The sequence below is a fragment of the Lissotriton vulgaris genome, chromosome 7 (assembly GCF_964263255.1).
Source record: "Lissotriton vulgaris chromosome 7, aLisVul1.2, whole genome shotgun sequence".
Classification (NCBI taxonomy): Eukaryota; Metazoa; Chordata; class Amphibia; order Caudata; family Salamandridae; genus Lissotriton; species Lissotriton vulgaris.
The window spans coordinates 861,118,383-861,143,624 of record NC_141695.1 but is presented as its reverse complement, the minus strand read 5'-3'; the positions used below and the strand labels follow the sequence as shown (position 1 = coordinate 861,143,624).

Below are 25,242 nucleotides of genomic sequence, written 5' to 3'. Positions count from 1 at the left end.
TAGGGCTGCTGACATTCATATCGCCCACCCTCCTCCCCGGCGCCTGTAGCAGCTGCAGTATTCATTCATATATATACATATGCTCATAGCATGGTCATCACTCACATTCTTCACTCCATCTCTGCCAATGGCTAAAAACAATCTGGGGATGGAGGCGATGCCCATGCGCACTGTAGTCCAGGGGAGGAGCCACCTATCTCGTGATACTTCGAAGACTCTTCCAGGACAACAATGTGCAATCATCCGGACCCAACACTAGGTGGCGATCTATGCACAGATATGAATGTCAGCAGCCCTACATGCCAAGAACAGATGCATACTGGTAAGTAGCATTTGCATTTCGCTTTGGCTCCTGGGGCCATGCCAATCTGCCAGTACCCTGCAGTTAAGTCAAAGGTACTGAGGAATTTGGCTGCCCCTAGCTTGTAATTCATCCCCTCTTGGAATGGGGTGAGCATCTGTCTTGGTTACAGAGCACAGAACCTCATCTCTTCCCACCCTGTGGGTGAGGTTTGGGGACCAGAACCACTGGGCTAGCCATGGGGCTCTCGGAGCGTTCAACCACCCCTAGCTCCAGCATCTTGCGGACTTCAGCTTTGATGCTTCCATGACTTGGTCTAATTGTAGATGGATTTTGTTCTTGACAGGGTTACTGTGACCAGTGTCCACATCATGGATACACCAGTTGGTCAGACCAGGGGTCAGGGAAAAGAGACTAGCATACTGTTGCAAGACTTGCTTGCAGTCAGTCTGCCGTTGGGCAGAAAGGGTGTCTGAAAAGACTATTCCATCTACTGACCCATCTTTTGGGCTGCAAGAGAGGAGATCAGGGAGAGGTTCACTCTCTGCTTCCTGTTCCTCATCAGTCACCATCAGCATGGTGATGTCAGCCCTTTCATTGTAGAGTTTAAGGCGGTTCACATGGATAACTCTTTTGGGTGTCCTGTTGGTGCCCAGATCCACTAAGTAAGTGCCCTCACTCTTTTTCTCCAGGATAGGGTAAGGGCCACTCCATCTGTCTTGGAGAGCCCTTGGTGCCACTGGCTCCAAAACCCACACCTGTTGTCCAGGTTGAAATTCAACCATGGCAGCTTTTTAGTCATACCAATGCTTCTGCAGCTCCTGGCTGGCCTCAAGATTCTTGGGTGCCTTGTCCATATACTCAACCATTCTGGACCTTAAGCCAAGCACATAGTCCACAATGTCTTGTTTGGGTTTTTGGAGAGGCCTCTCCCAACCTTTGACCAGACAGTGGTCCCCTCACAGGATGACCAAACAGAAGCTCGAAGGGTGAAAACCCCACTCCTTTCTGAGGAACTTCCCTATAAGCGAAAAGGCGGCATGGCAACAGGACATCCCATCTCCTTTTGAGTTTTTCAGGGAGTCCCATGATCATAACTTTCAATGTCTTGTTGAACCTTTCAACAAGACCATTGATTTGTGGGTGGTATGGGGTAGTGAACTTGTACTGCACACCACACTCCTTCCACATGTGTTTCAGGTAAGCAGACACGAAGTTGGAACCTCTGTCTGAACCCACCTCCTTAGGAAACCCTACCCTGGTAAATACACCCAGGAGGGCCTTGGCTACTGCAGGAGCTGTAGTAACCCTAAGGGGAATTGCTCCAGGGTACCTGGTAGCATGATCCACTACTACTAGAATTAATGTGTTCCCCGGAGGCTGTGGGAGGTTCAAGTGGACTCACAAAACCAACACCTACCCTTTCAAAGGGTACCCCCACCACTGGCAGTGATATCAGGGGTGGGGGGGCTTTGGTTTGCAACCTGTCTTGCCACTTGCCTGACACGTAACACAGGAGCTCACAAACTCCTTCTACTGGCCCAGAAGAACCAAAAGGTGAATTGGATGACTAGCCTTTCCCAGGTTTTGGTCTGCCCCAGATGCCCAGCTAGGGGGATGTCATGAGCTAAAGTTAGGAGGAACTCCCTGTACTTCTGTGGCACTACCACCCTCCTAGTAGCTACAGGAATGGGGGTTCTTGCCTCAGCATACAGTAATACCTCTTCCCAATAAGCTCTGTGGGTCCCACTGACATCTCCCTGTGCTTCTGAAACAGCGTGCTGCCCCAGGCTTTCTAGAGTGGGGCAGTCTTACTGACCCTGGCACAGCTCTTCCCTAGTGGGTCCCCATGGGCCCAGGAGTCCAACTTGGTAACGCTCAAGCTCCATGGGCTCAGTTCCCTCCAGGGTTTCCAAGTCCTCTCCCCCAGTCAAATTGCTTTTTCTCTTGGTTGGGCCATATTTTCAGGCTCCACACCTACTTGTTAACCCTGCTTTTTATCTTTGCTCTGGTTTGCACACACACCAGTCTAGGGATACCCAGCATGGCCGCATGGGTTACTTGCTCAACCTCAGCCCAGGCTGAGGTTTCCGGGTCATTTCCAAGCAGACAGTCAGCTGGCAATTGTGGAGAGACCACTACCAGTTTCAGGCCAGTAACCTCCCCCCAACCTAATGTCGCCATAGGGCGTTTGGTGGTAATGCTGTCAGCATTTGTGACTGGGTAAGTTTTCCCCATCAAGTGTTCTGGGGAAACCAGCATTTCCTTCACCATAGTGATGCGGACACCTGTATCCCGCAGGGCTTCTACTCTAGTTCCATTAATGGAGGGGTATTGCAAATACTTTTTACAGTTGGGTGGTCAATCAGCTGCAGTGGCAAACTCCATTTCCCCCAGGGAGACTAGACTAGTTTGTGTATTCCCAGATTTGCTCTGGGCACTCCTCTGATCCCATCTGTAGATTCACTGTCCCTGGTGTATCTGTATTGGGTGCCGTAGGGGCTTTATTGTAGGGGCAGTTTTTGTCTACAGTTAAATGTCCCAACATTTTACAGTTGTTACAATAGACCTTGTTGGGATCAAAGTTCTTCCCCCTATAGGGCTGAGGCACATAGGGAGTAGTTTAAGACCCACCCACCTGTACATGTTTTTGGGGCCCTTTGGAAGACTCAGACTTTTTATCTTTGGGATTCTCACCATCTTTCCCCTGGGGAGGTTTTATAACTATCTTCTTTTGGTCACCCCCCATGGCTGTCCTGGTCCCCCTAGTCTTGACCCAATGGTCTTCCTTCTTTCCCAATTCTTGTGGAGAAATTAGACCTAGGTCTATCAAATGCTGATGCAACTTCATTTGTGAAATTACTCAAAATGTGTTTTTTCATAAACAAATTATAAAGTCCAGTAAAATCATGCACATTGTGTCCAGTTAACCAACCATCCAGTGTCATTACAGAGGAGTCCACAAAATCAATCCAGGATTGGGTCTGGGTTTTGTGAGCCCTCCCCCGCCCCCCCCCCCGAGCCTAATTCTGTACTCAGTAGTGAGTCCAAATCCCTCAGAGTTCTCTTCATGAGGTCATAAGACCCTGCATCTGGCCCAGAGAGGGTCAGAAGCCTGTCTCAGCAGTTACCAGAGAACAGTTCCCACAGGAGTGCCCCCCATAGAGGTTTCTTCACTCTGATATCATCACCTTCCTCAAATTTAGGGACAATCCCTTTGGGGATTTTAGGATCATAAGAGACCACATCCTCTTTGAAGACAAACACATAAACCTCCTCTAATAAAGACTACTATAGAGGAGGATACAGAGGCAACAACAATAAGGGAAGAGGCAGAGGTAATAACAACCTCTCCTCTTCCACTCCCAAACAGTGACTTCCCTCTGCCTTCCCTACAGCATTCCACTCCTGTGGGGGGCAGGCTTTCACAGTTCCTACACCTTGACAGGTGGGTAAGACAAATTATCCAACATAGTTACTGCCTAGAACTCACAGCAAACCCATCAAACATACCACCCAGGCAGCGTCCAATGTCCACAGACCATATAACTCTGCTTCAACAGGAAGTTCTAGCACTTCTACAACAAGATGCTATTCAAGTAGTTCCTTTAGAGGAACAAGGAACAGGAGTGTTCGAGGCATATGAGCTGCAGATGGTACATTATGAATAGATCGCCATCTGGTGTTGGGCTCGGATGATTGCACTTGTTTTTCTCTTGGAGAGTCTTTTGTATCTTGGTGATCCTCCTTTGGTTGCTAGTGCGCATGGGCATCAGCTCCATCCTTAGATTGTTTTTTTCCGCCATCGGGTTCGGATGAGGATTGAAACGCTCCAGATCGACTTCGGAAAGAAGTGACTTTTCGGCGCGTATTCCCATTCCAATTCGACGGTATTGTTATCGAACGCGATTTCAATTCCATTCCGACGCGTTTCGACTCCAACATCGAAGAAAAACTTTGATCTACGTCGACGAACAGGAGGCCTTTCTCGACGTGGTCAAGCCCGGAGTCCATGGAAAGGACTCCATTTAAGAAATGTCCAACGTGTGGTGCTAAGTTCCCACACAAGGACCTACACGAGGTGTGCAACCTCTGCTTATCGCCTGAACACGAATCCAGGGACTGCGAAGCCTGAGCAGCATTCTCCTCCAAGTCGACGATTAGAAACCGTCGAGCTCGAAGACACGAGGTTTCCAGAAAGCAGTCGGAGGCGATCCCGGAGCTGTTCGAAGACCAGCACCTCGATGAAGAAGAGGATCATGAAGATCAGTCGGGGTCGGAAGGGGACGAGTCGGATGTCGAGGAACTCTACGTGCAACAAACCGTGAGTGACGACGTCCCCTCACCAAAAAACCGACCCCGTGTGGTAACGACCCCGCCTTCGAGCCCGGTCAAACCGCATAAGAAAGTTTCCGACGCCCCGCCTTCGGGCCCGGCAACGAAACCGAAACTGAAACCGAACCTCTCGGTCTCCCACCATGTCGGATCCGAGAAGCGGTCGACATAGACTTCGACGCTGAAGCTTCATGCAAGGGAAAGCTTGGCATCGAAACATTCCATGTCGAAACCGAAACATGATTCGACGTCGAAGACTCACTCGACACCGAAAAAATCGGAATCGAGCGAACACTCGGTGCCGAAAACACAGAACATTGACGATCGAAAGCAAAGGCACCTTTCGGAACCAAAAGCTTCGGTACCGACACAGGAGCAGCAAACAGATCCCAAACAAAAGATTTTGTTTATCGATCCACAAACTGGCAAAGTAGTAACGAAGAAGAGGAAGAATGAACAGCTAGAAGACAAACCTCTTCCTTCTAAAAAGAGAACATTGGGGACAGATACAACTCCTACTTCTCCTCGACCTAGAGTCACACCCTCTTCTCCTATTCCTCACACTATGCCAAATATTCCTCCACCTTTTACACCAAGACCATCTACACCTCAGTCAGATGTAGACAGTGATACAGGGGAGGGAGAACCTCAGGGGGATGATGACACTATCCCAGATGAGGATGACCCATGGGAAAATTATGACGCAGGGTCAGATGATAACGACCCAGAGTTATATCCCTCAAAGCCTTCACCACCTGATGATAACACAGGGTTTGTACAGCTCATTAATAGGGCAGCAAAATATCATAAGGTAGATCTACATACAGAACCTCAGGTAGAGGATTTCCTATTAGAGACACTACCTACTGCACAAAGAACATCAGGTACTCTACCTATGCTGAAGGGTCTTCTCAGTCACACAGCAGACGTATTCAAAGACCCAGCGAGGGCTAGGGTGTTAAATCCAAGAATTGATAAAAAAATATAAGGCAGCTCCAAAGGATCCAATATTTATCAAAGGGCAGGTACCTCTGGACTCGCTTGTAGTTTCAAACGCTCGCAAAAGAGCAAACTCATTATCTACAGGAGAGGTCCCTCCACCTGATAGAGTCAAAATTAATAGATGCATCAGGCAAAAGAGTAGCATCACAAGCGGCAAATAGCTGGCGTATAGCCAATACACAAGCGCTACTTGCACGTTATGACAGGGCACATTATGATGTATTAGAAAAACTCATCACACATCTCCCCAAAGAACATCAGAAGAGAGCAGATCAGCTAATACAGGAAGGAAAGATAATAACTAACACTTCCATTAAGTGCGCCCTAGACGCGGCAGACACTGCAGCAAGATCCATCAACACCAGTGTCATGTTAAGGAGACATGCATGGCTTAGAGTCTCAGGGTTCAAACAAGAAGTACAAACTTCTTTATTGAACCAACCCTTTGATCAGAAGACACTTTTTGGCTCAAGCACAGATGAGACTTTAGAAAAGATGAAAAAGGACACAGAAACGGCTAAGTCAATGGGAGCATTACAACAGCCAACACAAAGGGGTTCCTTTCGTAGATCCACCTATAGAGGGGGCTCAAAAAGTACAGGAACAAGTCAGCAATCCGCCTCTTTTACGCCAACGCCACCCAGAGGTAATTCAAGAGGTAGTTACAGAGGTAACAACAAGGGTAGAGGTCGCGGAAATAATAACCGCAACTCCCCAACCCCAAAACAGTGACTTAATACAACTTCTCCCTGACCACATAACACCGATCGGGGGACGTCTAGCACAGTTCCTACCTGTCTGGGAAAACATCACATCAGACAAGTGGGTGAGACAAATTATCCAACATGGTTATTGCCTAAAACTCACTGCTACCCCACCAAACATCCCGCCCAAACAGCGTCCAATGAGTCAAGACCATCTGACATTGTTAAAGGAAGAAGTACTATCACTACTACAAAAGCTTGCCATAGAGAAGGTTCCAAAACATCAACAAGGGACAGGAGTATACTCTCTATACTTCCTAATCCCCAAAAAAGACGGGTCCCTAAGACCAATCTTGGACCTCAGACCTCTCAATGCATACATAAATTCGGAACATTTCCACATGGTCACTCTCAAACAAGTACTTCCTTTACTGAAGAAAGGGGACTTTCTTTCTACACTGGATCTAAAAGACGCTTACTTTCACATCCCAATTCACAAAGCCCACAGAAAATACCTAAGGTTTGTAGTGGAAGGACAACATTATCAATTCGAAGTCCTTCCGTTCGGTGTCACAACAGCACCAAGAGTGTTTACAAAATGCCTAGCTGTGGTGGCAGCACACCTAAGAAGACAACAAATACATGTCTTCCCTTACTTGGACGATTGGTTAATAAAGGCCAAGTCACAAGAAGAATGCCTTCACAACACACAGAAGACCATTCAATTGCTGCACCACCTAGGGTTTACAGTGAACTACAAAAAAACACACCTACAACCAAACAAAATTCAACAATACCTGGGGGCTACTATAGACACAGAAAGAGCCAAAGCATACCCCAATCCAATCAGGATACAGACAATGGTCAAGTTAATACAAAGATTTCAACCACAACACTCACTACCAGCACGAGTGTTTATGCAGCTGTTAGGCATGATGTCCTCCTGCATACTACTAATACCACATGCCAGACTACAAATGCGTCCACTACAGGAGTGTCTAGCGACACAGTGGAATCGGGCTCAAGGTCAGATTACAGATCTGGTGTTGGTAGACAACCGTACGCATCGCTCTCTGAAGTGGTGGAACACAACAAACATTTCCAAAGGACGGTCGTTCCTAGAACCGATTCCACAAGCGATACTGACAGCGGACGCATCGCTCTCCGGATGGGGAGCGCACATGGACAAATACACAGTGCAGGGGAAATGGAGTGTGCAGCAAAAGAAACTGCACATAAACTACTTGGAACTACTAGCAGTATTTCTAGCACTAAAAGCTTTCCAAATGCAAATAACAAACAAGGCAGTCCTGAATAGAACAGACAACATGACTGCAATGTATTATATTCAAAAACAGGGGGGGGCACACTCTCTTCAACTATCCAGACTAGCACAGGACATTTGGAGATGGGCCATTCCTCAAAAGATCTATCTGTTAGCAGAACAGCTACCAGGAGTTCAAAATCCGATAGCAGACATCCTAAGCAGAGAGTCAGAACAAGTACACGAATGGAAACTGCACAACCAAATACTGCAGCCATTCTTCCAAAGATGGGGACAACCAGAGATAATCTGTTTGCCAATCATCAGAACGCAAAATGCCAAAACTTCGCATCCAGGTACCCACACCACCGGTCCTAGGGCAATGCACTATGGATAAATTGGTCCAACAAATTTGCTTACGCTTTTCCCCCTCTCCCACTAATTCCGTTAGTGGTTCGGAAACTGCAACAGCACTCAATGGCAATGATACTAGTAGCACCCACGTGGGCAAGACAGCTGTGGTTCACCACGCTACTACAACTCTCACAGGTGCCACATCAAAAGCTAAGATTATTACCCACGCACCTTACACAGAACCATGGAGAAATAATGCACCCAGATCCCAAACAATTGAACCTAGCGATCTGGCTCCTGAGGTCATAGAGTTTGGATACTTAGATTTACCTCCAGAATGTATGGAAATCATTAAACAAGCAAGACGTCCTACCACCAGAGCATGCTATGCAGCAAAATGGAAAAGGTTAGCTGTACACTGTAACAGTAACCACATCAACCCTCTGGACGCATCTACTAAACAGATTATTTGCTATTTACTACACTTGCAGCAATGCAACTTAGCATATACCTCTATCAGAGTTCATCTCGCAGCTATAGCAGCGTACCTACAAAACAGGCAACATCTTTCCCTGTTTAAAGTACCAGCAATTAAAGCTTTCATGGAAGGACTCAAGAGTCATTCCACCAAGACTGCCACCTTCCCCAGTCTGGAATCTCAACATAGTACTTACCAGACTAATGGGACCATCCTTTGAACCTATGCATAGGTGTGAAATACAATTCCTCACATGGAAGGTGGCCTTCCTCATAGCTATCACTTCACTCAGAAGAGTAAGTGAGTTACAAGCGTTTAAAATTCAAGAACCATTCATGCAGTTACACCAAAACAAGGTGGTTCTTAGAACAAACCCAAAATTCTTGCCTAAAGTAATTTCAGCATTCCACATCAATCAGTCAGTGGAACTACCGGTCTTCTTTCCAAAACCACAGACGGTAGCGGAAAGGGCCCTACACACATTAGATGTCAGAAGGGCAATATTGTATTATATAGAAAGAACACAAACTTTCAGAAAGACAAAACAGCTATTTGTAGCGTTTTCTCCTACACATAAGGGCAATCCCATCTCTAAAGCAGGCATTGCCAGATGGATTGTAAAATGTATACAAATATGCTACTTAAAGGCAAAGAGGACATTAACTGTTCCTCCTAGAGCTCACTCTACACGTAAACTAGGAGCATCTATGGCATTCTTGGGAAACATTCCACTAGATGACATATGCAAAGCAGCTACCTGGGTTACACCGCATACCTTCACAAAACACTATTGTGTAGATGTGCACACAACACAACAAGCTAGAGTGGGACAAGCTGTACTAAAGACTTTATTTCAGACTGTTGCAACAGACACGGGCGACCACCGCTAGGGAGAGAACTGCTGTATAGTCTATTCATAATGTACCATCTGCAGCCCATATGCCTCGAACGGAATATGCTACTTACCAGTATGCATCTGTTCTTGGCATAGAGGGCTGCAGAGTGGTACATGCCCTCCCAGCCTCCCCGGAAACCTGTGTCTGTTCCAACAATATCTTATTTAGATACACTTACATGGGCATTTCTATCTGTATTCTATCATACTACTACATCTAACCCTACTATGGCAAAACAATCTAAGGATGGAGCCGATGCCCATGGGCACTAGCAACCAAAGGAGGAGTCACCAAGATACAAAAGACTCCAAGAGAAAAACAAGTGCAATCATCCGAGCCCAACACCAGATGGCGATCTATTCATAATGTACCACTCTGCAGCCCTCTATGCCAAGAACAGATGCATACTGGTAAGTAGCCTATTCCTTACTCCCTGTACTTCCTAATTCCCAAAAAGGACGGGACTTAAAGACCAACTCTCGACCTCAGGTCCCTCAACCACTACATACAATCAGATCATTTTCACATGATCACTTTACAACAAGTACTCCCATTACTACAACAGGGAGAGTTCGAGGCATGTGGGCTGCTGAATTCATATCTGTGCATAGATCGCCGCCTAGTGTTGGGTCCGGATGATTGCACATTGTTGTCCTGGAAGAGTCTTCGAAGTATCACGAGATAAGTGGCTTCTCCCCTGGACTACAGTGCGCATGGGCATCGACTCCATCCCCAGATAGTTTTTTTCCGCCATTGGGTTCGGATGTGTTCAGTTCCCTCTGTCGGAATCGATAGTTGTTAACTTTACCTTGCTTAAGACTAAAAGGTCTTAAGGACTTGCGTCGGTATTGTCTCTCGTTCGTGTTCGTAATTTCCTCGGCTCCGAACCAACATTGTCCTTCCGCGTGCTTTTGGCGCAGACGGGCCTACTCGACGCACCAACCTCTTCCATCATGGAACGAAGTCCATTTAAACGGTGCCCGGTGTGTGCCTTGAAGTACCCGCATATCGATGTACACCCGGTGTGCAACAAGTGCTTGTCGCCGGACCACGACGAGGCCAAATGTATGGCCTGTTCCAAGTTCCGGTCCAAGACCACACTCAAGCTCCGCCGAGCTGTGCGCCTGGAGGCCCAGCGTTCTGCACCACCTCCTACGGACATCTTCGACGCTGGGGATGTCGGGGACGACGCTATCCAGGAGATCACGGAATCTAATCCAGCGTCGGAGGTAGAGGACGACTACGACGCGGAGGAAGGGGATTTCGATGAAGTCGTCGAGGAGGTAGGGGACGACGACTGGGCCCTTGCCACCGTAGAGGATAGCTCGGACGAGGAGCTCCTTCAGACTGACTCCGGGGCCATCCCCCATTATGAGGCCCAGGTCGAGGGATCGCCTTCGGGCCTTACCCAAAACCTTGATGACCGTCCCACGGCTCCGCCTTCCGGCCCGGCCACGGACATTGATACAGCGCCACTCCCGGTACAGCCAAAACCGAAAGTGAAATCCACGGTCTCTACGCCAGACTTATCGAAACCGAAAGCGCGGATCCCGCTGGTCGGGTCGAAGACTTCAGAGGCCTCGGCGCCGAAGAAATCTAAAATGGCCGTCGAGCTCAAGAGCCACGCCAAAATGGCCGACCCGAAGGCTACTGCATCGAAGCCAAAGGTTAAGGGGACCGACGCATCTGCATCGGCGCCGAAGACGGTCGACGCAAGTAAGGGTAGACTCGATCACAAGAAGCAGGTCGACGACCATAAGAAGTCCACTCTCGACCCGAAGAAGCGGCAGGACGACCCCAAGTCCCTCACTGCCTCGCTTCCACTCGACAAAGCCAAGGGGGCAACGGCGTCGACTCCAAAGAGCGCATTATCCAGTATTTGGGTGTCTTTCATAGATTCACATGCCTGAATCATTCCCCGTCGTCGAGACGGGAGCCTCCGGTATATAAAAAAGTAATGTCCTAAGACATACATAAAGAGAATAGGTCTAAGGGACTCACCTTAGTGACCTATCTAGGTCCTTATGCAGGAAGGACCAAATAGAGTAGGCTCCAGGGTCCCACCTTGGTAGCCTATCTGTGTCCTTTTGTAAAAAAAGGACCAAAGTAAAAGGAACAACCAATCAGCTACTACCTCCCTCTAGAACCTTCCTGTGAGGAGCCTCAGTCTCTCAGATTTTCTACCGCACGTTGTGCTAGGGAGTCTCCACCTGGGTTCTCCTCAGGAATCTTGAATTTTCAACTAAATTCGATAGTTTTCGACTTTATTTGCTATGGCTGATAGCAAAAAGAAAGGACTTTTTCGAGCCTGTGCCTCCTGTGGCAAGATGAGGCTTCATGTGGACGACGAACATGAGACCTGTCTATACTGTCTCTATCGTCACCACCAGGCCATGGACTGCAGGATTTGACGCAAATTCTCCCATAAAACCCAGAAGGACCGGGAAGGGAGACTTCTAATATGGCTAAACAGACTTAAAGACAGACCAGAAGGCGACTTAGTCTCTGAAGGTGAGAGCATGTCTGGCGCCTCGCAGTTGTCATTGAAGAGGCCTAGGGTTTCCTCGCCTGGCCCCTCAGACACCCCTCCTAAGAAGGCCAAAAAGTCTTCAGAGGGCAAGCCTACCGTGTCTGGCAAGGACCTTCCTGTCCCTAGGAAGCAGCCACTGATTACCACGGCGACGACCTCTTCAGCGCTGAAAACCGTCTCTACGACGACAGTGTCGACGACGACCGCCTCGTCGGCGTCTTCATCGTCGACGAGAATGACACCCTCATCGTCGATGGGTAGGCCACTTTCGTCTACCGCTCCATCGGCGTCTAGGAGTGCGCCGTCGACGACACGACCGACGACGAAGACATCGACGTCGACTCCGTCGACGAAAGCCGCGACGACGATGATGAAGCCTCCATCGTCGACGAGGAGCACCCAGTCGACGACGAAACAGCCGACAACGGAAAAGTTACCGAAGGCGAAGTCACCACCGACGAGGGCGTCGACTACGGATGTACCGTCGACAAACTAAAATTCAACCGACGACGGAAAGCTCCTCGATGAAACCATCGTCACAGGCATTGACGACAACTGGTGCCTGGAAGGAGTCTGAGCTCCTCTCCCATGCTATGGACGCCCAAACATCCCATGTTACAATCAGAATTACCAAAAAACCGATTACACCGGAGATGACGTCACCTAGCAAGGTGCAGCAACTAACACCATCCTGCTTCTTACAGGACCAAGAAATGGAGGAGGAAACGTTTACCCAGGCCACCAGCCCTTCAGACCTGGTAGTCAAGTGCCAGAGTACAGACAAGGAGCAGGAGGTTGAGGAACCTGTGACTCCAGCTGTCACTACTCAGGTTCACACTCAAGTGACACCAATGGTATGCCTGCCAGCATCCTTAGTTTCGGACTTGCGTTTCCTCATTCAAGACTACAAGGAGCGGTTTCCAGAAAAGGCCACTCCTGCTGTTCCTCCAACCTTGCAGGCAACTGTGCCCGTTCCTGCACCTGTGCCACGACATAAGCCACCTCCGCTGGTACTTCCTTGGACGCAAGACCCAGCACAAGACCCCATCTCGTCCGATGACGATGAGAGGGAACATGAAGAAGGGGAAGTTCGCGACGATGACACAGACGCGGACGCCGACCAAGACTATGTCACTCACTCTCCAGCCTCTCCGGAGCCACAATCTTCGGAGTCTCCGCCCGCAGACATTGGAGGTTTTCATAACCTCATGGAAAGGGCAGCTAAAAGGTTCCATATGTCCATGGAAACACAGGAGACTGACTCTTTCCTCTGATTTTAAGGAACCAACGAAGAAAACAACAAGATCGATCCCGATCATTGATTACCTTCTGAAACAGGGCAAACAACTCATGCAGTCTCCAGCTTCCCTACAGGTAGTAGTGCCCAGACTGGACAAAAAATATAAAGCTACATCATCGGCTCCAGGGTGCCTCACGGGCCACCCCAAGGCGGACTCCGTGGTCACTCAGGCGGCGCAGAAGAATTCGCGCAACCCTGCATCCCCTTTATCAACTCCACCTGATAAAGAAGGAAGGAAGCTGGATGCCGTCGGAAAACGCTTTTCCACTACATCTGCGACGACGGTGAAGATCGCCAACTCCATTGCTCTTCTCGGACGCTACAACCGTCAACTCTGGGCGGACATCGCGCCCTACCTCGCTGACCTTCCAGAGGATTTGAAAGCGGAGGCACACTCGCTTCTCCTCGAAGGCCAAACTTCGGCTTCCGAATTGATCGACTGTGCCATCGACGTGGCCATGACTGGCTTCCGGCAGTTGGCAGGCGCTGCCGTTCTAAGACGTCAAGGTTGGCTTTAGGCCACCTCTTTCAGACAGGAGGTCCAAACCAAAATAATTGACATGCCTTATGACGGCGATCATCTTTTCGGCGAAAAGATCGATGAAGCCCTCACTGCAATCAAGAAGGACACTGATACAGCCAGAGCTCTGGGTACTCTACAGTCTCGTAATCAGTGTAGGAAGGTACCTCCTGACTATGGTTGCCCCCAACTTTTTGCCCTGTGTTTTAGCTGGTTTTTGACATAGTCGACCTGGGGCCCTGCCAATCAGGACCCCAGGCCTACTGCTCTCTCTGTAAAATGGATTCCATGTACCCTAGGTACATTTCCAATTGGTACTGGGCCACCTTATCAGACCCTGTAACTCAGGGCATAGGTGTACCCAGGGCCTACCAGGGGCTGAAGCATGTATTATGCCACCCCTGGCTGGCCTCCTAAATTTGACACAACTGGCTGCATGACAGCTGGGGCAAAGTCGTGTAATCACCCTTTGCTGTAGGTGTAGTATACCTATACCTAACCCTAAAATGGACACACAGATTTCTATCAGTCACTCCTATGGCAGGCCTTGACAATCCTGAAGGCAGAGTGCTTGGAATCGTGTGGGATGGTGCTCTGGCATGAGCTGAGCCTGTCTGCAGCTTGCGGAAATCAAGTCCTAATAGCTGTTCCATGATATCGCATACCATATACTCTTAAGTGCATTATAATCCTCGCGGTTAAATGCTATCTTTGGTATCGCTTTATCAAAACATGTCGAGTAAGGTGTCATACGAATTGGAATACTAACCCCTCGCCAATTCTGGCGACGGGGTTAGCATTCCACCCTTCTAGAGGGACACGACATGTATGTAACTGTGAACCCCGGTTAAAGTTAAACGAAGCCTCAGCTCCACAAAATGGATGCTGCCACCACAGACACGAGTCTGACCCCCTGCAGCTGGGAGTCCTTCCAGCGAGGGGAGCCTGGACAAAGGGTTTCCTGTCAGGGGGGTGCTAGCACCGTCCCAGACATGGTTTTGTGTATCCTGGGTAGGCAGGGCTTTTCAGGAAGGTGGCTGCTGAGTGGCACCCCGGTGCTCACTACGCATAGGCCGGTCTGAACCAGTTCCAGGGGCACACCAGCCCCTGGCCTGGGGAAGTCCGGCATGGCAGAGGGGTGTAACCACCCCCCTCCTAGTCCCACCCATAGGCATGACCTAGTCACCGGGTCAGCCCCTTTTTTAGTATAAAGATGGGAGCGGGCCCCCTGTTCAAATTAGATCATCTTTGGAATCAAGACACGACTTTCTTCGAAAGGACATCAAGATTCTCCCTTGTGGCTAAGGAGTAGTCACCCTGCATCAAGCGGGCACCATCCTAAAGAACACTGCGGTCTGCTGCAAGTCCTTCTTCACGAATCCGACGACCCAGCTCGACGAGACCCGGCTTCCCTGGCACCTCTGGCCTCACCTCTACAGCCAAGCTGAGAACCGTGAGTGCGACGAGACCTCGAGGGACCGATGATCGCCAAGACTGCACGACTTCTTTGCAACAAGCCCACCGTGTGCTCCACTGGTGAGTGCTTTGGGGTCCGAGAATCCCCAACCCTGAGCAGCTCCAGCACCGAGGATCAGCCCTCCAGCATCTCCACGATCTGCGTGGGGCCCTTCTGCTTTTGCGTGCTCACTGCGCTGTGTGGCTACTAGCCGGCTGGCTTGTGGCCTTCTTCACGACGCCCGACGACATCACTGCTGCTGGTCTGGTTGCTCCAGACTGGCCCTTGCTTCCTTCTTCAAGAGAGGCACCCCGGACCCTCCTGGTCCACTCCAGACGCCATTTTGAGTCCACCGCGTGGGCTTGAATTTGCCAAGGCTTTGTTGCCCAATCCTGGGTCGAGCGACGCCGACAGCTTCATCCATCGTGGGACAGCTCGCTCCTCCAGCCTGGTCGCCGACAACGCCTCCTGGTCCGTGAGATCTGCGAACACAGCGTCACCCACTCACCTAGTCGAGGTGGCTACCATCCGGTGCCCTCCTGGTGCCCACTGACTACTGGCTAGTAGTCTCGAACTTGGTCCCCTCTGCTTTCAGGTGTCATCTTCCATCGATCCAGGCTTGGATCCACCGAACTTTCTTCACTGGTCGCCTGCCAGCAACTTTTCTTCCAGGCTCCTGGTCCGGCAACGAGGATTCCCGACGTCTTTTGAGTCCTATGCAGCTGCAGCCCCTGGGCTAGGTAACTTCGGCATTTCGGTGCCCCAGCATAGCCTCACTATCCAAGGGTCAGAATCCACTTTCGTTTTCCTCCTACCAGGTCGGGTTCGCCCGAGAACACTAACTTTGCAATTTCTAGCTACCATAGACTTTGTCCCGCATCCCGCGTGAGAGTGCACAGTCTGCACCCGAGTCCCCTGGGTCTCCTAGAAGTAATCTGAAGATTCTATAGTCAAGATCTAGCGATTCCAAAGCCTATTAGTACTGTACTTACCTGCTAGTAATTTCGCATTCCACTTTCAGAGTATATGGTTTTCCGTGCCCCTCGGGCATTTGTATATACTGTGCTAACTTAAGTATTTTCGTAAGAGTTTTGTGTTGTGCTTAGTACCCTGTCCTCATAAAGAGTACAGGGCTGTTGTGAATCTTAATAAATAACTGTTTATTTTCATAACACTTGTGTGGTGTCCTTTCACTTGGTGTTCAAGGGGTATATGTGTGGTATAACAGCTGGCTTAACACGCCCTCTCGAGTCTTTAGCCTTAGACTGCTCGTATCCACGCTACTAGGATAGCTGGTCTATAAGGTTGACTTACAACCAATCATCAATAAGGGTTCCTGGACTGATACATAGTGTTCACTAGAATAGTGAGCACTGCATATCAGGCCACCTTCTCGCAGTTCCTCATAAAAAATTACATCTCACATGCAATTTCCTCATGCAGAGCCATGGAGAGATAAGACATCCAGACCCCAAACCTCTCCACCTTGCGATCTGGCACCTGAAGTCCGGACCTAGAGTTTGGTTATCTGAATCTTCCACCAGACTGTATGAATATCATGAAAGAGGCCAGAAGACCTACTACAAGAGCTTGCTAAGCAGCAAAATGGAAGTGGTTTGTTATTTATTGGGATGACAACCATATAAACCGCTTGATGCTTCCGTTCAAAATATCATTCGCTATTTATTACATTTACAAAGCTCAAATTTAGCGTACACATCTATGTTGTAACATCTTGCCGCTGTAGCCACACACCTTCAGAGTAGACATCTGTCTTTTCAGAGTGCCTGTTATTAAGGCGTTTATGGAAGGACTCAAGAGTTATTCCACCAAGACTGCCACCTGACCCAGTGTCGAATCGTAATGTTCTTCTTACCAGACTAATGGGTCCACCCTGTAAGTCATTGCAATAATGTGAACTGCAATTTCTCACTAAAAGTTGCTTACCTCATTGCGATCACATCACTGAGGAGAGTGAGTGAGCTTCAGGCATTAACAATAGAAAACCCATTTTTACAAATACACCAAAACGTGATTCTTCGCACTAACCCTAAATTTCTACCTAAAGTTGTTTCTGCCTTTCACATCAACTAATCTGTTGAGTTACATGTTTTCTTTCCTCAACCAGATTCTGTGGCAGACACCTTGATGTAAAGAGCATTACTTTATTAAATAGAAAGGACAAAACCTTTTCATAAAACTAATCAACTGTCGCTTTTGCTCCACCACACAAAGGCAATCCCATTTCTAAATCAGGCATTGCACGATGGATAGTTAAATGCATTCAAAGTTGCTATGCAAAAGCAGAGAGAATTTTACCAATTCCCCCTAGGACGCATTCTAACCGCAAACTAGGGGCTTCTATTGGCTTTCTTAGGAAACCTGCCCATAGCTGACATTTGTAAAGCTGTGACATGGCCTATACCACACACATTTGCAAAACACTACTGTGTAGATGTGTTAGCTAGACAACAGCATTCAACTAAATTATTCTTGCGAAGTACTATTACGCATACCTGTACCAGGCAGGTCTTGGTTCTAGAAATAAAATACAACTAAATAATTTATTTATACCAAACCAATTGGTCGGAGTTCAGTCTTTGAGTGTGTAAAATCATTTCTTGCCTAAGAGTGTACAATAAATGCTTAACACTACCCTCTGATAAAGCCTTACTGCCTACCCATACTGCCATAAATAGAGAGTAAGTTATTATCTACTTTAGCCTCTGCCTACTTTTGGGGATCCACTGGACTCTGTGCACACTATACCTTGCTTTGATTGTAGGGTACACAGAGCCAGCTTCCTACACTTGTGTTGCTTTAAATTTAACAGATTGAATTTCATAAGCGGTGAAATTGAATAATTCAAACAACGTTTTTGAGTATCAGAGGGCTGCAAAGATCTATTTGCCTCCAGCATATTAACTCCTTTCTGCTAAAGTATTTCAGGTTACCAAAAGGAATACTAATGTCCCTGGCATGTGAAGCTGTAAATACAAATGCTGTGAATACTCTTGCCATCTAGTATTTGGCTCGGATGTGTGCAACTAGTTTTTCTTCTAAGAAGCCTTTAGAGTCACAAGGTAGTGACTACTTTTATTGGTCATCAGCTCTATTAGATTGTTGTCTTTCCTCTGCCTGGTTCAGACGTGTCTCCACCTAGATCTGGGTCTACGAATCGCAGTGACTGTCTTCAGCCCGTACGACCTCTCCTGACCGGTTGGTTAAGCAATCCATGCTAAAGCACTGTTTTGACATTTTGCAGTCCTTGTCTGGTTCGTTAATTGGGATCTGCTAGACGCCCCAACCAGGGCCCAGTGAGGTCTACTCGATTGTCTTTTTCCCTGCTCCTGGCGCCAGCATCGAAGACCACCTCAAGCCATCTTCATCTTCAGAGCCAGAGCCTTCCTTGGTGCCAACAAACCATATTTGGTGCCGAAGCTCCTGTTAACGAAAAAAACAATCCTCCACTACATCCAAAGACAAAGGGCAGCCCATTCTGCAGGACCTTTAAGATGAGCTTGATGCATGGCAGCAACAGATCCTTCTCCACTAACAAACTGGAAGGATCCTCGCCCATCTTCCACCAAAGATGCAATTTCCTATTCCTCTCGAGGAAATTGACTTTTGAAGAGGCTCTTGGCCTGGCGGCTGAACCACTTACTAAGACTAAAAGGCACCAGGGTCTGGGCACTAACCCTGTAACACCTAGACCCTGTCCTCCTCCTTTTTCATCCTCTTCCCCTCCTTTCCTCCCAGTATCACCTCAGCCACCAGGAGCACCTCCACCCTAATCATCAGGGTGCTCCCCACATTCTTCAAAAGCGGTGGTTGGGGAATAGCCACGCTACCCTCTATATCCCAGTGACTCCCTATTTGACCCCCAGCCACATGGTGACCTGTGGGATGACTGAAATCTACCTAGCCAGTTAGAGTGATCCAACCTTTACCCTGCCTAACCATGTATGGAAATGTAAATGTATAGGCATTTATATAGCGCACTACTTACCCGGAGGGTCCCAAGGCGCTTCGACCGCTGCGAAACCCTTCCTGGCTTCCCTGAGAGATGGTCCCTTAATGGGTATCTCCAGGGTGAGACCAGGCATCCCCGGCGGTCTGGTGGGGCCGTTAGTGATGATGAGGCAAGCTAATGCCCAGAGTTGCCGAGTGTGATCGCTGATCAGAGTGGGCACCGAGGCGAGAGAATTATCGAGTCCGCTGACCCTGGTCCAGAAACCTGCCGCGCCGGGAATCGAACCCTGGTCCCGGGCCGTCCTCTGCTCTCGGGTCTGCCGCCTCTAACCAGTGAGCTCTACCTCATCCCGTGAGGTTCTTAATCTAGCTGCCGGCTTCTACAAGGTGAAGGTGCATGAGGTTCAGGAAGATGAAGGCTTTCTTGTGGAGACTCTGTCCTCCACCCAGTGCACTTTGCAATTCCTCCCTGTGCTGAAGGGAATGTCCAAGACCACTCCCGTTTTAGTCCATGCAGAGCATGTGTATCCACAGTTACATGTGCGACAAACAGAATTTTTTTTCCATGTAAGCATCTGTTAGTGGCATGTAGTGTTGTAGATTCACATAGGCCTACCCTTCCTCTCCAAAAGCCTCAGGTTGTTGCAGATGCATTCTTTAACGCCTTGCATGGACAGCTTTTTCTGTTGGTTTGTAAATTTCATCCTCGCCTGTCATGCCTGAAAAGAATCTTAACAATGGAGCTGATGCCCATGAGCATTACCAGTAGCAGGAGTCACTATGCCTCGTGACTCTAAAGACATTTTACAAGATCAACACATTACACATGTCCAAGCCCACTAGATGGCCGGAATATGCAGATCATGTGAATCTAAAGCACTGCCTGCTACAAACATGCTTACAAGGCAAGTACCATTTTCCTTTCCTGACTACCTTGAACAAGATATTTTCCTGTAGAATTGGTATAATAACCTTTGTGGAAATACTCTGCTTGGTGACACTTGAGGTTTCCATTGATCTGTCTGATATGGAAAAGGATATAAAGTGTTTTCGTAGTTTTTATGGTGTAACACCCTTAAAGATGTGGACCAGCACAATAATGCTAACTTTTGTTTTTGCCCGTCAGACTCCCCGAAAGAGAAAGACTCGACACAGCTCGAATCCCCCAATGGAATGCCATGTGGGCTGGGTGATGGATTCCAGGGAACACAGACCACGCACCACATCCATCAGGTACACAGTCGCAAGGCATCATTTTAAAAGTTTGGAGAATATATAGCTTTGTTGGCTGTAATGACACGCAGTAGCCCTAGCTAAAACTAATTTTTCAGAGAAAAATATAGTAAACAGTAAAACATGTGAAGACCGGTCTTGGACCTGGTATATATTAAGAAGTACACTAGATTGGATAGCCATGTTAATACTTGTATGAACATTGTCAGGGTGTCCAAGATGAACAATCAGGGCTCCCTTGGTGGGAAGGTGTATGGCTAAATAAGTTGCTTCCAAAATAACTCAAAATATTGTTATAGCTCTTAGAGCTAGCCACTTGATTTGTTCACATTGATTCAGTATTCTTAGGTCAAGTCGACTCAAAGAACTTGGAATGTTTTTGGGTCTCTGATCTTTAGTAAGAGCTACCCTTCTCTAAAAGGTTTTTAAAAGATTCATAAAGAATGAGGACAAGAGAAAAAAAATTGTGGCATACAAATGGAGCGGATTAAAAAAACAAGAGGATTTCACCCAGCAGAGCTGTAGCTCCTTGGGGGTGATGTCCTCAAAATGAGCCCAAGAAGGAGAAAAACATTACAACGGGACCCAAAATATAGCAGAGCAACCTGCACCCTCCCACCCCCCCAATGTCGGAGCTGTGCAGCCTGCCACCACATGAAGCAAGCCTCTGTTTCTGCTGTTGGTATGGCCCCAAACTGGCAGGGACCACTATGAATATGATTAAAGGAGTGTGGTGAAGCGTAGCAGTACCCATGCGCGTCGGTAGGCGTCGACCGTCGTGGGCGCCGTGATGACGTCGTCTGAGTACTTAGACGCCGCCTCTGCGCGCTGACGTCAGTTATTCTTTTTTCCGCGCCAGCAAGCGCAGATCCGGAAAAAGTTGTACCCTATTCAGATTTTGACTAAGTTTTTACGATCCTTTTTGATCTATTTTCGGAGTCTTTCGACTCCGAAGGTGCCGGTAGGGATGCCCGGGTTCAAGCCCTGTGCCGACTGCAACTGACTGATGTACCCCATCGCCGGTGCCTGCACTGTCTAGGCCCGGACCACCACGACAATTCCTGCTCCGACTGCCGGGCCCTGACATCTAAAGCTGGACGGGAGCGGTCCCGTAAGCGACTCGAGCTTCGGCAGTCCGCCCAGCGCCGCTCGAGATCCCGGTCCGAAAGGAGGTCGCGGGCCGGAGTCACCGCAGTTCTGGGAGTCGTCTTCGGGCTAGAAGTCCTGCACAATAAGACTAAGAGGCACCATCGCTCTTCTGACTTCCAATCACCCCCTCCCCCCCCCCCCCCCCCCCCCCCGCCCACAGCAGGGGTTCGGGCGACACCCGGAGCCGGGGCGTCGTGGCCTGCTCCATACCCGCCGGTCCCTGGGCAGCACGTGACGCCAGAGGAGATCGAGGCCTTCCTCTCGGCCATGAGGTCGCTCACTCCTCCGTCTGGTTCCGCGGCGCCTTCTGGCCAAGCGCCCCCGACTGGGTCCCCAAGCGGGCTGGGTGCTTCCGCCCCGGCGACTTTATTCCCGATGCCGCAGGGCCCCACTGGATCCGGCTACCTCACCGGCGCTGGCCCCAAGGGTGTCGCCCCCAGTGCTGTCCCTGGTCCTACCCTAGTTTCGGGTCCGACGTCGGAGCGGCGCCGCTCTCGACGCCGTTTGGAGATTTCTATTTTTATGACCCGGCCCCATCCTTTGAGCCTCAGTACCAGGCGATGGGTGACTAGGGGGATTGGGAGGGGTCTGAGGACCCTCTGGCACGTGAGTGTCAGTCTTCTGCGGACTGGGCAGGAGAGCTTGGTGAGGCCAGTTGTCTGGACACTTCGCCCGACACTGGTTTTGTCTCCCCTCTAACTTGGCTACGGAGAAGGGGGCGGCTTATAGCGTGGTGCTGATGAGGGAGGCCAAGGCCTTGGGCCTTGAGCTCCCCGTTGCGGCCGTGAGGACTAACCTCCTCACTAAGGTCCTTAAACCACAGTCCAGCTCGGCCGAGCCTCTGCTGCCCTTTAATGAGGCCTTATCTGACGTTTTCTGGGCACTTGGTCCAAGCCCGCTACAGGTCAGCCTGTGGATAGGAACGTGGCCAGGCGCCACCGCCCGGCTCCGGGCGACCCTTGCTTTCTGTCTACCCACCCCACCCCAGAGAGCCTGGTTATTCAGGCCTCTAATTCCCAGACTGCATTCCCGGAGGCTTCCCCCGATCGGGAATCCAAGAGGTACGAACAATATGGGAAGAAAGTATTCTCCTCCCTGAGTTTAGGAATGCGGTCGGTCAACACCGCGTGCCTCTTGGGCCGTTACACCTACTCTCTGTGGGATACGGTCGCAGACGTGCTGCCAGAATGCCCGGTGGAGGTCCGGGCTAAACTCGGCCAAGCCCTTCTGGAGGGTCGAGATGCGGCGCGTTATTCCATCCGGCGTGGGCTGGACACTACTGACTCACTAGGCAGGGTGATGGCAACATCTGAAAGAAACAGGTTAGTATTGGATTCCTTACGTTAGAATATCCCCAGGCGTCAGACTGGATCCGGAAATTTTTGCGTAGCAGTACCCTTGCGCGCCTGCAGGCGTCGTCTGTGGATCTGCGTCCGTCGTCGGGGGCGCCGTGATGACGTCGTCGGAGTACTTGGACGCCGCCTCCGCGCGCTGACGTCAGTTCTTCTTTTTTCCGCACCAGCAGCACAGATCCGGAAAAAGTGGTACCTTAGTCACTTTTTGACTAAACTCTTTTGAGATCTTTTTGATCACTCTTCGAGTCTTCGATTCCGATCGGGGAGTCCACTTGCAGGACATTTGTCAGGCAGCTAATGGGCCTCGCACACGTTTGCAAGACACTACTGCCTGGACAGTCAAGTCCGGAGGGATGGCTTTTACCGTTCCGTCCTCCAGGACTTTCTGGTGTGATTATTGGTTCGCAGACCCACCACCGGGGTTGGTATTGCTGGGGTATCTATTCTAAGGTAAGGAATCTAATACTAACCTGTTTCTTTCAGATGAACAAGTTACTTACCTTTGGTAATGATATATCTGGAAGAAACAGTAGTTGGTATTAGATACCTTACCGCCCCACCCATCATCCCCGTTCTGCATACCGATATCTAGGGTTAAGGTCATCCCCTTTCAGGGCCCTAGTTTCATGGCACCAGTGTTGGTTTTTATCATGGCTCTGCGTTTCTGGAGCGGAAAAGCTATGTATAAGGACAGACGTCAGCACGCGAGGGCGGCGTCTAAGTTCTCCGGCGACGTCCTCCCGGCGCAAACTATGCCGACAGAGGCAGAGCCGCAAAAAAAGTCTACCGACGCGCAGGGGTACTGCTACGCAAAAGTTTCCGGATCCAGTCTGATGCCTGGGGATATTTTAAGGTAAGGATTCTAATACTTACTACTGTTTCTTCCAACTTACCAATGACTGATTGTATAGTCTGTGGTGTAATTTTATTTGTGTTCCTCTGGTAAGGGGCTTGTTGTGAAATCCTTATAGGAGGTTGGACTGTTGGAGTCTGCATGACATATTGAACCAATTGTCTGGATTTTTATTAGTTGTTTTAGTTAAACTAATATTTCTGCTCCCGTCATTTCTTCAATGTCAGGATGTGGTGTATAGCTGGCTAGTACCGGCCATGTTGCTCCTGGTCAACCTAGTGGACCGAGCCTGGTAATGTGATTTTGATGTTATAGGGCGCCTTTAAACCAGAGTGCATGCTCTTGGTATGTTAGTGGAATTTTAACATCCTCGAAAGGTGTGTATTCCGTTGGATGTTCCTCTACTTTGTAGAAGTGAAACACATGTGATACTGCATTTGCTTCAGGAAAGAAAATCCAGAAATAGAATACATCTGTCTGCCGATATTCATGTGCCTCTATGACAAATTACCCTACCACCTCTTGGTGATAGGCCATTTGTTATAAGCTTTATAGTGATGGTTTTCCTTAAGTTTTCTGGGATGATTATAGCATCCGGGTAGTCTTGTTGGAAACCTGTAACGTTTAAGCCTGGTTAGGCTGCAGGTGCTGCAGCTCCACCGGTCCCGTTTTCAGTCATTTTGGTGGCTGAAAGTTTTCAGAACAAGTTTCAAGGAAACAAAGATAAGGTGCACAATATTTTGGAACACTGTATCCTTCAACGTTGAAAATAACAAAAACTAATACATAGGATTTTCGTCCTACTCCGTTATGACGGATTTTTTATCCTTGCCCCCGTATTGGAACTGTCATAGATTCCCATGCTTTGTATCATTCCCCGTCGTCCGCCTAGGACCCTCAGTAAATAGAAAATACCATAGCAGAGACCGAGAAGGAAGGCTTCTGACTGGGCCACAGAAAATGAAGTCTCTAAAGGAGGTTCTGTCTAGTGATAGTGAAGATTCTTCCTCGAACATCTTCGAGGAGGTCTACAAAAAGGGGTAGTTCTTCCCCTTCTACTTCAGCCGAACCTCCTGCTAAGGCCTCTCAAAAGACCTCTGAAAGGTCTAAAAGGCTTAGTCCCAAAAAATCTCACCAGCCAAAGGAGAAAGAGGGACTTCTTCCTGAGGGTGTCATCTGGAAAGAAGGCAAGCCAAGGCCATTTTGTTACCTCCTCGCCGTCGGAAAAAGAAAAGATCTTTAAGAAACCTTCAAGTACACCTCGGCGAAAGGAGAAAAGAAAATTCGTCCGTCGACAACAATCTCCTCAGGTACATCAATGTCGTCAAAGACTCAATTGGTTTCGATTTCTGCTCAGTCGACGGCCGGTCGTTGAGAGCTTCGCTGACGACATAGTCAACGATGACTTTGTCGACGATACATTCTACGTCGACGAGACTAATAACCTCTACGACGCAGACGATAGTGTCGGCGACTACTAGGACGACTATGCGACGATGATCCTGACGACGACAGTACCGTCGACTATCAACCCTCCGTC

General features: G+C 49.0%; 1 protein-coding gene across 3 annotated transcripts in view; it reads left to right on the top strand.

The window, feature by feature from the left end:
- The window catches only part of LARP1 (La ribonucleoprotein 1, translational regulator), a 773,488-nt gene that overhangs the window by 612,760 nt on the left and 135,486 nt on the right, over positions 1–25,242 (top strand). For all 3 annotated transcript variants that reach the window (XM_086931251.1, XM_086931250.1, XM_086931252.1), the window contains exon 14: positions 20,239–20,345. In XM_086931251.1, coding sequence (XP_086787377.1) covers positions 20,239–20,345 — 107 coding nt within the window. The remainder of the gene's footprint in view (positions 1–20,238; positions 20,346–25,242) is intronic.